This window comes from Phacochoerus africanus, chromosome 8, assembly GCF_016906955.1.
Source record: "Phacochoerus africanus isolate WHEZ1 chromosome 8, ROS_Pafr_v1, whole genome shotgun sequence".
NCBI classification, from domain to species: domain Eukaryota; kingdom Metazoa; phylum Chordata; class Mammalia; order Artiodactyla; family Suidae; genus Phacochoerus; species Phacochoerus africanus.
Genome location: NC_062551.1, coordinates 81,913,239 through 81,929,155, shown reverse-complemented (window position 1 = coordinate 81,929,155; position 15,917 = coordinate 81,913,239). Strand labels below are relative to the sequence as shown.

The 15,917-nt window shown below is 45.1% G+C and overlaps 1 protein-coding gene across 9 annotated transcripts in view; it reads right to left on the bottom strand.

The window, feature by feature from the left end:
* Positions 1-14,685: 14,685 nt before the first annotated feature.
* The window catches only part of SRRM1 (serine and arginine repetitive matrix 1), a 34,278-nt gene continuing 33,046 nt past the window's right edge, over positions 14,686-15,917 (bottom strand). For all 9 annotated transcript variants that reach the window (XM_047792591.1, XM_047792584.1, XM_047792586.1 and 6 more), the window contains one exon: positions 14,686-15,753. In XM_047792591.1, the coding sequence (XP_047648547.1) occupies positions 15,649-15,753 (105 nt within the window). In that variant the 3' untranslated portion in view covers positions 14,686-15,648. The remainder of the gene's footprint in view (positions 15,754-15,917) is intronic.

Sequence of the window (15,917 nt, the reverse complement as noted above, 5' to 3'; positions counted from 1 at the left end):
TGTGTTTCTCCGGCAGCCCGGGAAGCAGAAGCAGGGAGCACTCCGTGACGTGTGCAGCAGGTGGCTCTTGCTTAACCCCAGGACGGGCACATCTGTCCCATCCCAGAACTGCAGTTTACTGGCGACCCTCACTGATGTCCCTGTTTCACAGAGGAGACCCTGAGGTCCAGAGAGGAAAGGACTAAACCAGAACCAGAGCCTGGGAGCCCCGATTCCAAGTCCCAGTCGCTCTCGAAAGCCGCCCCCTGGTAGGGTTGGCCTGTTGGTAGGACAGGCCTGGGGGCTGGGCTTCGGGCCATGCCCTGGACAGAGAGACCAGGGCAGGGCAGGGACAGAGGCTGGGAGGAGAGGATTACTGCCAACCCCACCCCCACCCCCGGGCCCCTCTAGGGCTGCTGCAAGGTCAGGCGATGATAGGCTTCCTCCCGCTGAGCCGGCTGGAATGCTTGGAACTTGGTGGTGGCAGTCCGGAGTTTCTCTTCCCGTGGAGGGAAGTTCTAGATAAGAACCTGGGGCTCTGGCCTTTCCTCCCGCCCTGCCTCTTCCTTCCCAGGGGCTTTCATGCACGCCAAGGTTGAAAACAGCCACTCTGGGACACTTGGCTCACCCTGGTCGGCCTTCCAGCCCCAGCTCCTGCTCCGGGATGAAGAAAAACAAGCATCTCTTACATTTAGCTCTTGGCCGTCCACAGGGGCCCTCACAGCAAAATTCCCCTGAGAATCACTATCCGCATTGTAAGGATAAGGAGAACTACGCTCAGAGAGATGCGAGCTTTTGCCCCGCAGAACAGGTGAGTATCCAGAGTTTGTTCGCGAACCCAAGTCTCAGGCTTCCTAGCTTTGCCCCGCCCCAGCCCCAGCCCCAGCCCCAGCCCTGCACGCCTGTTAAATACCAAGAGGGAGTGTGGTGTGGTGCAAAACACAGGGAGCCCCTGAGGCCCTCCAGCCAGGTTCGAATCCCAGCTCCACCGCTCCCTTTTGCTTCCTGTCCCTTGGACAGTTACTTCACCCCCTCTGCGCGTCATTGTCCTTATCTGTGGACAGGGGTAATTATAGTAACCACCCATCAGGGTTGACGTGAGAATGAGACGAAAGGAACATCCATGAAGTTCTTGGCACACAACGAGGAGAAAATACTCAAAAAATGACGGGGGCTCTTGTATTGCAGGCCCCGGAGGCAAAACCACATCTGTCCTGCAGGTCTGCCTGGTCCTGTTTCTTCATTGGCTTCTGGGAGGATCAGATGAGATGCAGATGCAAAGGACATGACGTGTATGCTAAGACGTGAAGGCCCACACAGACCCGGATGGTCTGGGTGAAGCTACTCCTGAAATGCCATGTCTCTTCTGGACAGGAGGGAACTAAGAAAATCCTAGAAGCCTGCTCAGGCAGGTTAGCCCAAACCTCTCCTTTCATAAGGGAGGGCGCCGAGGCCCAGAGGGAAGCAGGGACCCGCTCAGGGTCACATAGCAAGGTGGCCAAGGTGGAGGTGGACAGAGGTCTTCCCACTTGGCCATGAGGTTGATTTCTTTGTCCCTCTAAAGGGGACCAATCCAGAGAGACGTGGAAATTGTTGCCAAATGTTTAAGGATAGGTCCAGGATGGAAAAGTCATGTCTTGGCATGAGCAGCCAATGGAAAAATGAGTATGATGGATCATGAATCAACAGAGCAGTTTTCCTACAGCCATCGTCACCGTGGGTCATGGAGCTGGGCCACATACTTTGTCATAAGATGAAAGACCCCTCTTGGAGCCTAAGCCCAGCTTTCACCTCTGCACTTAAGAGGGACTCAGTCAGACAAGGCAGGTCTGGAGAATGAGGCCAGGAAGATGAAGGCACATCCCAGGAGGTACTGGGTGTACTAACCAGGGCTCTTTGATTAGCATGGATCAGAAAACCCAGCTCAAGAGCTCCTGTTGTGGCTCAGGATCCATGAGGATACAGGTTTGATCCCCGGCCTTGCTCAGCGTGTTAAAGATTCAGCGTTGCCGTGAGTGGTGGTGTAGGTTGCAGACATGGCTCAGATCCTGCGTGGCTGTGGCTGTGGCGTAGGCCAGCAGCTGTAGCTCCCATTCAAACCCCTAGCCTGGAAACTTCCATGTACTGCAAGTATGGCCCTAAAAAGAAAAAAAAATTTAGGGTGATTGGTTACAAAACAATAGGACCTAATAAAAACACAGACTGGGGCAGTTCCCTGGTGGCCTAGTGGTTAAGGATCTGTCATTGTCACTGCTATGGTGCAGATTTCATTCCTGGCCCAGGAACTTCCGCATGCTGTAGGTGTGGCCAAAACAAACAAACAAACAAACAAATGAAACCACAGACTGGGTGCTATTTCACTATGAAGTGTCTGGGCTCTGCCTTCCTCTATATGTTGGCTTCATCCTCAAAATGAATCCTCTTTTGGCAAAAGAGCTGCTGTACCTCCAGCTCTCACATCCCTTCAACACACTCTCCAGGAAACAGTATCCCTCTCACTACTTCTGAAGAAGCAAAAAGCAGCTTCTCTCCCCCAAAAGCCCTGCTGACTTCTTTTGACAAATCACTGGCTCTGCTTTAGTGACAGGATATGGGAAAAACGCATTGCTTGGCCTAAGCCATCAGAGCCTGCCCTGGAGCTGGAGGTCACCCCCACCCCCAGCCAATCACATGGGATTCCAGTAGAGCCAAATAGGGCTCTGATGGTGGGAGAGATGGGGAACAGATGCTGGGACTAGCCATGAAATCATGGGAGTGGTGGTGGAATGCTCAGGAACAGAAATTCTCCCATGGGCTTGAGCATCCTCCAAGGTGAAGTGATAACAGCTTAGAGGGAGGTGTCTTGTGCAGCAGGTTAAGGATCTGGCGTTGTCACTGCTGTGGCTTGGGTTCAATCCCTGGCTTAGGAATTTCCATATGCTGTGGACACACCCAAAAACAAAAAACTCCACTTACGGAGTTCCCACTGTGGCACAACAGGATCAATGGTGTCTCTGCAGCACCAGGACACAGGCTTGATCCCCAGCCCAGCAAAGTGGGTTAAAGGATCCAGCCTTACCTCAGCTGTGGTGTAGGTCGCAACTGCGGCTCAGGCTTGGGAATTTCCATATGCTGCGGAGTGGCCAAAAAAAGCAAAAACTAAAAAGCCCTGCATTTATGAGGACTATTGAAGATGTAAGCACTTAAAAAATAATAATAACAGGGCTTAGAGATTCAGGTGTGAGTTCTGCAGTCAGACAGGATCCAAATCCTGGTTCTGGACTCACCACCTTATGAGACCTTTCTGTGCTTTCATCTATAAAATGGGATTAGAATGCCCAGGAACACGGGCAGAAGAAGAAAATGAGGTGCAATAAACGCTCAATAAATAAGTTCTATTATTCATTCAGAAACGTCACTGAGCACCCACTGTTGCTTGTCTCTTTCCCTGGCTAAACAAAGAGGCACCCAAAGGACCAAATCATGGTTGTGTCTTCGTTTGCTTTCTTGATTTTTAGGGCCACTTGTGCAGGATATGGAGGTTCCCAGGCCAGGGGTCGAATCAGAGCTACAGCTGACAGCCTACACCACAGCCACAGCAATGCCAGATCCGAGTCGCGTCTGCAACCTACACCACTGCTCACGACAATGCTAGATCCTTAACCCACTGAGCAAGGCCAGGGATCGAACCCGCATCCTCACGGATGCTAGTTGGGTTTGTTACCACTGAGCCACAGAGGGAACCCTGGTCATGTCTTTGCTGTCTTGGTGACCCTGGTACTTGGCACACAGTAGGCACACATGTCTGCAGAGCTGAATCATTTGGAAAAGAGAGTAAATGTTCTTCTTGGCTCCAAGGACAGGGCTAAGACCAAGGCCTGTGTGTGGAAGTCTTAGGAATCAACATTCAGATTGCTCTAAAGGAGAACTTTTAGATGAAAGGAATAGAACTATCCATAGATAAGAAAATGAACGAAGTATTTGTGGAAGGCTTGCCATGTGCCAGGTATGAGGCTAAGCCTCCCTCAGGTCCTTAGTGTGTAATCCTCACAAGCTTATGAGGTAAGTACTATTATTAACTCATTTCACAAGTGCAGAAACTGACGCAGAGGACAATTGAGTGTGTTCCTTTACTTAGTCATTTACCAGAGGAGTGCCAGACCCTGAGGATTCATCCAGAAACAACACAGAGAAGAGTTTGAGTCGCTGGCTGAAAAAGGAGCAAATTGGGGACATTAGAACCCAACTGGGTTTATCTTCAGAGCTCAAGTGCATGGATTACATGGATTCCTTCCAGAACAGTATCCTCGGAAAGCAGCGAGTTTCCTTTCGCTGAAGGTGTGCAAGTCCGAACTGGAGAGAGCAGGGGCCTGGCTGTGAAAGAATTCCAAGTTGGGATGGATTGGGGTCAGTGAGCTGCAAAGGCCCTGGGCCTGTTCTTCAAGCTCTGGAACCTTCCGGAGAGCCTCTGAGCACTGAATTGGGCCTCTTTCTGCCTCTGGAGGGAAAAAAAGATAGGGATGGAGTTAAGGGAAAGAGGAAGGAAAGGGGAAGCGGGAGGAGCAGACTAACTTTAGGGCGTCAGCTCCCGCTGCAGACACCCAGGGCCAGGGCGCCACCTAGTGGAAGAATGGGCGAAGCTGCTGGAAAACCGGAGAGTGAGAGACAAAATGAAGGGAGCTGGAAGGGAGAGACCTGGAGAGAGAAATTGAGAGTATGACAGATGTGTTCCTTCTTCAGTGTTCCAGACCCTTCTGTGCACAACACTGTATATAATCTAAGATACACAGATATCCATAAGATTACGATAAGATATAATTTAAGACTTTCCCACAGCAGTTTGACCTCTGGAATCACAATGTGTCTTTACAGTGAAAGGGATGACATATAGATGGTGGTGCATCCTCCAATTGCCAGCATCGAGACTTGATGAAACTTGGTCATAACTCTCATTGAAGAAGACCCCATGAGGGGCCAGGCACAAGCTAAGCCCTTGACATGCATTATCATACTGAATCTATGCCCATTTTACAGAAGAGGGAACTGAGGCTGGAGGTGGCTTAAGATGGGCAGAGTAGGGGGGAGCTCATCTTCCCGCAACACACACATTGAAAACACAGGCACATGTGGGACAATTCTAACAGAAAGCCAACTAGAAACTGAGGCTGAGGGAGGAGGTGACGTCAGGTGCCCAGGCTCACAGTATGCCTTTGGCTGAGACGCTGCTGACCACTGCTACACTGCACTGCTCTCATCTTTGTTTTTTTTTTTGGTTTTAGCGCTAGTAACTTGATCGCCCCTCTGTTCCACCCACCCCCATCCTGGCCATATGCCATGAGCTCCACTGGAGCAGGGACTGTATTTTCTTCATCTCATTTAATCCTCCTCACAATCCTGTGGGGTGGGTACCATTATCACCGTTTCACCTATAGAAGTAAGGGTTTCAATAAATGGAAGCATCTGATATTTTTTTTAAATAAAAGAACTAGATAAGAACTAGACAAAAGGATTACTGTAGCTGTGTATTGATGTTGGCATGGGGTAATTCAGTTTTATCTGTTGTCTAAATTTCCTGGTTGTAGAAAACATTTAAGATGTATTCTGCAATTTCAGTTCATGATATGCCCAATGGCAAAAAGAATATTAAACATTATATGTACATGGTTTGATCCTGATGTTTGTAGCTACACATGTACTTCTTTTTTTAGGTTTTTACTTTTTCTATTACAGTTATTTACATTGTTCTATCAATTTCTGCTGTACAGCAAAGTGACATGACCCAGTCATACACACACACACACATTGCTTTTCTCCTACTATCCTCCATCATGTTCCATCACAAGTGACTAGATATATTTCCCTGTGCTATATATACAGCAGGATCTCATTGCTTATCCTCTCCAAATGCAATAGTTTGCATCTACTAACCCCAAACTCCCAGTCCATCCCACTACACACATACTTCTAAATATATAAGGAAAAACACCCAGTTTGTTTCAAATCTGAGGAAGGGAGCTCAGCGTAGGTTAGGCATAGTCAGGTAGAGATCTCGACCTGAGGTTAGGTGTCATTGGTTATTTTCAGATGATGGGATAACCAAGTGGTTTTTTTTTTTTTTCCCTCCAAATCCTCTAAAAGTGCGCATGTGCTTTTTTTTTTTTTTTTTTTTTTTTGGTCTTTTTGCCATTTCTAGGGCCACTCCTGAAGCATATGGAGTTTCCCAAGCTAGGGGTCGAATCGGAGCTGTAGCCACCAGCCTACACCAGAGCCACAGCAACATGGGATCCGAGCCACGTCTGCAACCTACACCACAACTCACGGCAACTCCGGATCCTTAACCCACTGAGCAAGGCCAGAGATCGAACCCGCAACCTCATGGTTCCTAGTCGGATTCGTTGACCACTGCGCTACGACGGGAACTCCAAGCATGTACTTTTTAAGATATATAATTAGAAACCATCATTTTTGTTTTTTGATTTTCAGGGCTGCACCCTCGGCATATGGATGTTCCCAGGCTAGGGGTCAAATCAGAGCTACAGCTGCTGGCCTACGCCACAGCACAGCAACGTGGGATCCAAGGCATGTCTGCAACCTACACCACAACTCACAGCAATGCTGGATCCTTAACTCACTGAGCAGAGCCAGAGATCTAACCCTCACCCACATAGACACCAGTCAGATTTGTTACCACTGAGCCACAACAGGAACTCAGAAATCATAAACTTAAATACACTTCTTTTGTTGCTGTTGTTGTCTTTTTAGCACTGCACCTGCAGCATATGGAGGTTCCTAGGCCAGGAGTTGAATCAGAGCTATAGCTGCCTGCCTACATCACAGCCACAGCAACTCAGGATCCAAGCCGCATCTGCGACCTACACCATAGCTCATGGCAACGCAGGATCCTTGACCCACTGATCGAGGCCAGGGATTGAACCCTCGTCCTCTTGGATACTAGTCAGATGCATTTCTGCTGAGCCACGAGGGTTACTCCTTAAACACACTTCTAAGTCCGAAAAGGATATGGACATTTGGAATCAAGAAAGGATATCCCAGGCAGAGAAGAGCAAAGAAATGGAAGTGGGACATCACAGGGACCAGACCCTGAAGTAGCCTTGAGCACCTGGCAGCTGCTCAGCACATCCTGACATCTGGGTGGGCTCCCACTGGTCAGGCTCACCAACCCCCTGCTCATGTTGGCTATGAAAGCCAAAGCCTCCGTGCTGAAAATGCGGTTATGGTCCCCACCCGGCTAGGCGCTAGGGAAGGAAACAATGTGGGACTCTGAAGTTCACAAAGTCTTCCCTCTTGCATGTCTTTCATACTTGGGGTCTTCCTCCCACATCTCCTATATTCACCGCGAGTCACAGTGCCTGCTTCAGAGGCACCTGGCTATTCTCAGTCTGTGTCCTTTCACTACAACAGAATTAAAGCTGGGTACACTCTGCAGCCCTTTGGCTGTGGTAGTGTGAAGGGTAGGAAGATTCCTTGGGGCAGTCAGTTTCCCTCTTTAGACTTTGTTGATGACAAGGCCTAGGATACATGGGTGGTTTTTGCATGGTTCTTGTGGAACCCTTTATTAAACAGAATCCAGGAATTCTCTTGTGGCACAGTGGGTTAAAAATCTAGTGTTGACACGGCAGCAGCTTGGGTTGCTGCTGTGGCACAGGTTCGATCCCTGGCCCAGGAACGTCTACAAGGAGTGGATGTGGCAAAAACGAACAACTCAGAATCCAACAGAGATCAAAATTTAAAAAAAAGGGGGGGCAGGGAATTCCATCATGGCTCAGCAGAAACGAATCTGACTAGCATCTATGAGGATGAGGTTGAATTCCTGGCCCTGCTCAGTGGGTTAAGGATCCGGAGTTGCCATGAGCTGTGGTGTAGGTCACAGACACGGCTTGGATCTGGCGCTGTGGCGGTGGCATAGGCCAGCAGCTGTAGCTCCGATTAGACCCCTAGTCTGTGAACCTCCATATGCCACAGCTGTGGCCCTCAAAAAAAAAAAAAAAAAAAAAACAAAGAACAAAGCCCTTGCAAAATTTACTTGTATCATCCTCAATCCCTCAACAAAGATCTAGTACTACTCGTGGCCCCATCCTACAGAGAAAATCTTAATCATAACTCCCTCCACTCAGAGGCTCTTCAGGGCAGGGTAAAAACCGCTGGACTAGCTGATCCGTAAGGTAGTGGCTTTCCATTCTGTCGACTGTCAATCACATTACAATACATTTTACATTGTAACCCAGTACACAAACACACATATACACACAGACACTCACTTCATGAAATAATGCATAACCTACTATACGTAATTCATATTCAAATTCACTATTTCATTTTTTTGGCCATACCCAAGGTATGTGGAAGTTCCCAGGCCAGAGGCTAAACCTGCACCAAGCCACTACTCAAGCCTCGGCTGTGACAATGCTGGATCCTTAACCAGCTGAGCCACCAGGGAACTCCCCATCCCTTGGCCCTGCCCCTGACACATTCAATTTTACAATTCACTGCTGAGTCTCAACCTGCAATCTGCAATACACTTTCTTAAAGAAGTTTCCAGTTGTAGAGAGGTATCAATGGCACCACTCTTGGGAATCAGTACATCAGCTCCTCCTCCCCTGATACACCTGAAAGAAAAGGGCATCTTAGCAAAAACCCCTTATGATGTGAAAGCCCACCAGCTTCCTACATATTGCCAAATGTGGAAGGTTTCTGCAAAGAGCTTTGGAAAAACCTGTATTTCAGATCCTCTCAATTTATCTTTCTTTCCTTTAAAAACAGATTTGGATGGAAGATCAGTTCAGAGTACAGCAATAATTGAGTTCCTGAGAACAAAAAGGCAATGTCTGATATGAGCAAAGATGAGTCTTTTTTTTTTTTTTTGGCTTTTTGCTATTTCTTGGGCCGCTCCCGCGGCATATGGAGGTTCCCAGGCTAGGGGTTGAATTGGAGCTGCAGCCACCAGCCTACACCAGAGCCACAGCAATGCAGGATCCGAGCCGCGTCCGCAACCTACACCACAGCTCACGGCAACGCCGGATCGTTAACCCACTGAGCAAGCGCAGGGACCGAACCCGCAACCTCATGGTTCCTAGTCGGATTCGTTAACCACTGCGCCACGACGGGAACTCCAAAGATGAGTCTTTTAAAGGAAAAATACTGTATTTACTTATTTAAGCTTTCAAAAGACAGAAAAGTCTTATGGACTCTTAAAGCTGGTCTTTCAGAGAAGAAGGGGCAGAATTGGGTCCTTAAAATATTAATGCCTTTCAAATTTCAACTTCTAAACTTTGATATTTTCAGGGTAATAATAAGCTCCATCCTTAATTCCAATGCCTTTCTGAGAACCACATTTTTGGGCAGTCTCTATATTCACCATTTATTTTAACTCTGTTCTAATACCAGACAAATGTATTGAGAATAGAGTTTATCAGGCGCTCCCAGTGTGGCTCAGCGGAAACGAATCCAACTAGGAGCTATGAGGTTGCGGGTTCGGCCCTGCTTAGTGGGTTAAGGATCTGGCCTCACTCTGAGCTGTGGTGTAGATCGCAGACATGGCTCATATCTGGCGTTGCTATGGCTCTGGTGTAGGCTGGCAGCTGTAGCTCCAACTAGACCCCTAGCCTAGGAACCTCCATATGCCACGGGTGTGGCCCTAAAAAGACCAAAAAAATCTTTTAATTAAAAAAAAGAGACAGAGAGAACAGAGTTTATCAGATGGCAGGAAGGACAATATTAACTAGACCTACCTTGAAGTTCCCACTGTGGCATAGTGGGTTAAGAATCCAGGATTGGGAGTTCCCGTCGTGGCGCAGTGGTTAGCAAATCCGACTAGGAACCATGAAGTTGCGGGTTCGGTCCCTGCCCTTGTTCAGTGGGTTAAGGATCCGGCATTGCCGTGAGCTGTGGTGTAGGTTGCAGATGCGGCTTGGATCCTGCGTTGCTGTGGCTCTGGCGTAGGCCGGGGGCTACAGCTCCGATTGGACCCCTAGCCTGGGAACCTCCATACGCCTCAAGAGCGGCCCAAGAAATGGCAAAAAGACAAAAAAAAAAAAATCCAGGATTGTTTCTGTGGCAGCATAGGTTTGATCCCCAGCCCAGAGCAGTGGGTTAAGGATTGGGCATTGCGGCAGCTGTGACATAGGTCGCAACTGCAGCTTGGATTTGATCCCTGACACGAGAACTTCCATATGTCACAGGTGCAGCCAAAAATCAAAACAAACAAACAAAAAGGGGGGAGGGGAGGGAGTGGGTTGGATTGGGAGCTTGGGGTTAATAGATGTAAACTATTGCCTCTGGAATGGATTCGCAATGAGATCCTGCTGTGTAGCACTGGGAACTATGTCTAGTCACTTATGATGGAGCATGATAATGTGAGAAAATTTGTGTACATGTATGTGTAACTGGGTCACCATACTGTACAGTAGAAAAAAAAATTGTATTGGGAAAATAACAATTAAAAATAAATAAATAAAGACATGAAAACAAACAAACCCCAAACCTAGACCTACCTTAAGTCAGTCACACTCTCCCTCTCCCTGAGTCTCATGATCCTCTTTACAAAATGGGAACAAATTTTTATTTGGCCATAGTTCCCTGGCCCCAACCTCCACAATGGGTATGGAAGTTCTACAAAGCACTTTACAAATGCCTTATCAGCTCTACCCTACGGAAATTCTGAGAGCCCTACAGCCACAATTTCAGATTTTTTTTTTTTTTAAGCAGCACATTCGGCATACGGATGTTCCCAGGCTGGGGGTCAAATCAAGAGTTACAGCTGTGGGCCTACGCCACAGCCATAGCCACACTAGATCCGAGCCTCGTCGGTGACCTACACCGCAGCTCACGTTAACACCGAATCCTTAACCTTCTGAGCAAGGCCAGGGATGGAACCTGCATCCTCATGGATCCTAGTCGGGTTCATTACCTCTGAGCCACAATGGGAACTCCTCAGAAATATTTTCATACAAATTCAAATCAGCTAAACACGACACTGAGGTCTGTCGGCACATGAAAAGATGCTCAACATTAGCCATCAAGGAAATGCAAATCAAACAGTGAGATACTAGTTCACACTGTGGGGGTCATCATTAAAATGACAGATAACAAGTGCTGGCAAGGGTGTGGAGAAATTATAACCCTCATACACTGCCAGTAAGAATGTTAGGATGGTGGAGCTGCTTTGGAAAATAGTCTGTTTCTTAAAAAGCTGGGTTACTGTATGTCCCAGGAACCTCCCATTGCTAGGTATATATACCCAAGAGAATATCTATGTCCACACAAAAATTTGTATGCAAATATTCACAGCAGCTTTATTCATAATAGCTGGAAAGTGGAAACAGCTCAAACGTCCAACTAATGAATGGATAAACAAAATTTGGTATATCCATAAGGGAACACCACTTTGCAATTAAAAAAAAAAATGAAGTATCATGGATGACCACATGTTAAATGACAGAAGCCACACACAAAAGGCCACATATCGTATGATTCCAATGAAATGTCTGTCCAGAATAGACAAATCTACAGACAGAAAGTAGTTGTGCCAGGAACTGGGGCTGATGGAACTGCTGAGAGAATGGAAGTGACTGCTAATGGGCACAGTTTCTTTTTAGGGTGATGAAAACGTTCTGCAATAGATAGTGGCGATGGTTGTATAACCTTGTAAACACATTAAGTACCACTGAACTACACACTTTAAAATGGTGAGCTTTACTAAAACAACAACAACAAAAACCCAATAGAATGGATGGTTCAAATCCTTTTTAGGAGTTTCCATTGTGGCTCAGCAGGTTATGAACCCAACCAGTATCCATGAGGACATGGGTTCGATCCCTGGCCTCGCTCAGTGGGTTAAGGATCCAGTGTTGCTGTGAGCTGTGGTGTAGGCCGGCAGCTGCAGCTCCTATTTGACCCCTAGCCTGGGAACTTCATAGGCCCACAGGTATGGCCCTAAAAAGCAAAATTAAAATAAAATGCTTTCTAGACACCTAAACTAAAATTTGCCATAGTTACTAAAACAATTACATAAGCTAAGAAAATGGGAACCTCACTTTGTACTACCATTGCTTTACCTGTATTAACTAACACATTTAAATCCTCTATAACAACTCTGGGGTAGATTCCACCATTTAACTTCTATAGGAGAGGAAATGGCAGCGCTTAGAGGTCAAGCAACTTGACCAAGGTCACAGAGTAGAAAGCTACAGTAGAAACTTTGGTCTATCAGACTCGACGCTATGTTCTGTCCATTCAGTTGTTTGCATGTTTTTATCCCTAGTAGGCAAATAAAGGGCAGCAATCACTATGTCTTCTTTTTTAACTCAAACACTAGTAGGCCTGGCAAGTAGAGGCAATGACATCAGGTATACTTATTATTCCTCTGTACATCAAGTACATGTGTTTCCACAATGTACCAGATACTAGGGACATAGTCATAAACACCAAGTTCCTAGGGTCCAAAAATCTATCATTTCAGGTAGCAATAATTGCTACAGATGAAAATAGAGAAGAGGAAGTTAATGAGGCCTCTCTGGAAAAAAAAAGAAACAAGCCAGATTGGGAGGAGATGCCTTCCAGGATGAGGGAAAAGTGAAAACAATGGCCCTGAGTGAGAGTTCAACTTTGACTGATGAAAGGAAAAGCAAGAAGGCAGGTATGGCTTGAGCGAATTGAGGAGTGGAGACGAAGATGCCAAAGCAGATGCTACTGGGTCTTGCAGGCCATGTTAAGAAATTTGGTTTTTACCTTGAGGCAGAAAAGAGCATCTGAGGATTTTAGGCAGTACTATGATCTAACTTAGGCTGCTGGGAATGGAATGATCTTGTGTGCATTAAGTATTGAAGGGTGGACATACTGCTATTGATAGTATCAACTCAACTTTGAGTAAATGAGTGACAGGTACCAAAATGAGACAGGGGTAAGATCAAAGGACATGTTCAATTCTGTATGCCTTCTAGATGTCCAAATGAAGAGATCAACCAGATGGCTGGACAGGGGTCTAGGTGAGGGGGAAATTTAGAACGGAAAGAAATTCCATTCTAGACAAAAAGATGACATTTAAAATCAACACAATTAAATGTCAACAAAAAGACAACATTTAAAGTCAAGAGACTTGGGGAGTTCCTGCTGTGGCACAATAGGATCAGTGGCATCTAGGCAGCGCCAGGACACAGGTTTGATCCCTGGCCAGAGGATTAAAGGACCCGGCAATGCTGCAGCCCCAGCAGAGGTCCCAGCTGCAGCTTCGATCTGATCCCTGGCCTGGAAACCCCATGTGCCACGAGGCAGCCAAAAAAGACAAATAAATAAAAACACAAAAGACTATGAAATAATCTTTCTTGGTCTACATTGGCTTTCTCTACAAACTCCATCACTTCATGTCTGAAAGGATCCACTAGAAATAAATGAACAACTAAGCCAATGAGGTAGGAGGGGTTGCTGCATCTAGAAGGTAAACCAGTGTTGACTCCTAGAATCCAAGACAGGGAAGTGTTTCGACAAAGGAGTGAATGACTGAGTCAAATCCTGGGAAGAGGGCTGGTAAAGGATGGAGAACTGATTCTTTATTTTGGCAAAATAAGTTACTGATACCCTTAACAAGAAGTTTAATCAAGTGGAAGAGTGAATACAACTGAATAAATGGGTAAGTGAATAAAGAATTGAATGAAAGGCTAGAGAGATGCAAGTATCCCACTGATGTTCACTGGTTTGATCATATTCGGAGGGGTAAATCGGCAGCAAGCATCTTAGCATCTTTCCAACATCACAGAATTATCAAAAGGGGTCATGTGGAAGATTTTGAAAATTCTTAGGTTGCTACATACAAATTTAAGATTCTATCATCAATCATGGGAAGTTACTCTAGATACCTGAGTTTAGTCCCTACTAAAGCAGCTTCATTGAGCTTTTGGCCTTGTTATAAATCACTCTAAAAACCCAGCTGTAAAAACAGCCCTGATATGCCCATGTCCCTTAGGTTAAAAAAAATAAATAAAAAAATAAAAATAAATAAAAATAAAAATAAACCTTCCCACTGCGTTTTCCTGAAATTAAGACATGTGGACATTCTTCCTCTCTTTGCTTCAGCTGCCAGAAAATTATAAATCAAATTAGTTTCTCATGTCAACCTGCTAAGCTTAGATTCACTTGTCAAAAATTACTTTACTTCTTTCATATAAATATTGCTGTTCTATCTTATACAATGTTATCAACTCCCAAGTTTCCTCAAATTACATTGCTCTGCTAAAATCTTAAATGCAAAAATTACCTGCATAGAGCCAAAGTGTCTCTCTCTCTCTCTCTCTCTCTCACACACACACACACACACACACACACACACACACACACACACACACACACACACACACGCCTGATACAAAGGGGTTGCTCCAGTCATCAGTCTTCATTAACTTTCTGGAATGTGGTAGGCTCCTTCTGCCTTGTGGGGTACAAAGATACTGCCTGCTCTGCCTAATACTCTGTTCTATGCCTGGCTGACCTGCCCTGCCCATAATACATGTTTCAATCTCACTGTGCACCTTCCCTTCAAAACACTTATATTAATTATTAAAACAAAGACGGTAAGACAATTTCATCACATTGTATTTCCTTTGCCCAATCCTCACTGTGCCAAAGGTGCCAAGGAGGTAAAAATATAGGCACTGTAAGATTTCAAAGTTATGTTTCCTGCAATATTGAGATGGGTAAGTAAAAGTGAGTGGCCAGTATTTTTAAATTTAGAAATTTATTCTGTTTAATCCACAAGCTTTATATAGCTTTAGTTTAAAAAACAAAAACAAAAACAAAAACAAAAAAAACAAAACAAAACAGTGAAAACAAGACACTATTTCAAAGTCTGGGCCCTTCCAGCTTTCCAAATACAAGAGCTCTGAAAGTTGTATATACCAATCGGAAGAACAAGACAAAATTATGAATGGAGCCATGACATTTCATAAATCAAAATTTTTATATAACTGAAGGATCCTTCCTGGGACTAGATAATTGCCTTTACAAAAAAAAAAAAATGAAATTCCAGTGTTCCAAATCAACTTGTTACACATCAGTATAAACCCACAGTGTCCTGGCAAACAACATGCTTTCATTTTCTGTCTCATTCTAGAGCTCGAATCCTGATTAAGTTCAGCAGAGACTCCACAGGCAACAGGAAAGATTGTGGCATTAAAATATTCATTTATACTTTTGTGGTAATTCAACAGTGGTCTTATTTCTGGGCAAGCTCGCAAACCATACAAGGTTGGAAGCATCATAACTTAAATGGGTGCTAAGACTCAAATGAGAAAAAGGAGGAAAAAAAAAAGGAAAAAAGGAAAAGTATATAGAAAGAAAAACCTCTGGGAAGAGCCAGAGGCATTTAAAGGAACCATAAGAATGCCAACAGTATTTAAACCCCCTTTTTTAAAAAGGGGATCTTTTTTTTTTGGCTTAAAATATTTCACTCTAAATGAATTTATGTCAGCTGTCAATGAAAGAATGTCACTAATACACTGTGGACACCTTTTGCAATGTAAATCCATGCCCTTTTTTTTTTTTTTTTTTTAACATGGTGAACTTCAACCTAGCAATTATTACAACAAATGTTATAGTCTAAAGCTCAAACACATTTTAGCAATTTTGAAATTGAATTGCGTACAAACCAAATAAAATTTACATCATAACAAACATTTCCACCTAGGACTGTGGGGACACTTGAGCCTTCCGCATTGATCTCAGGGCCTTTTCGCGCAGGTGCTTTTCTAAGTCATCAAGGTTATCTTCGGCCTCACTTTCAGTCTCCTAAAAAAAACAGAAAAGTTGTATCATCAAACCTTGAGATACTGGTGGAAAATGCTGAGTATAGAGAAGAATAATACTATCATGATGGCTGCACAACTCTATGGATATACTAAAAAGAAATCATTTAATTATATACTTTAAATGGGTGAATTATATGGTATATT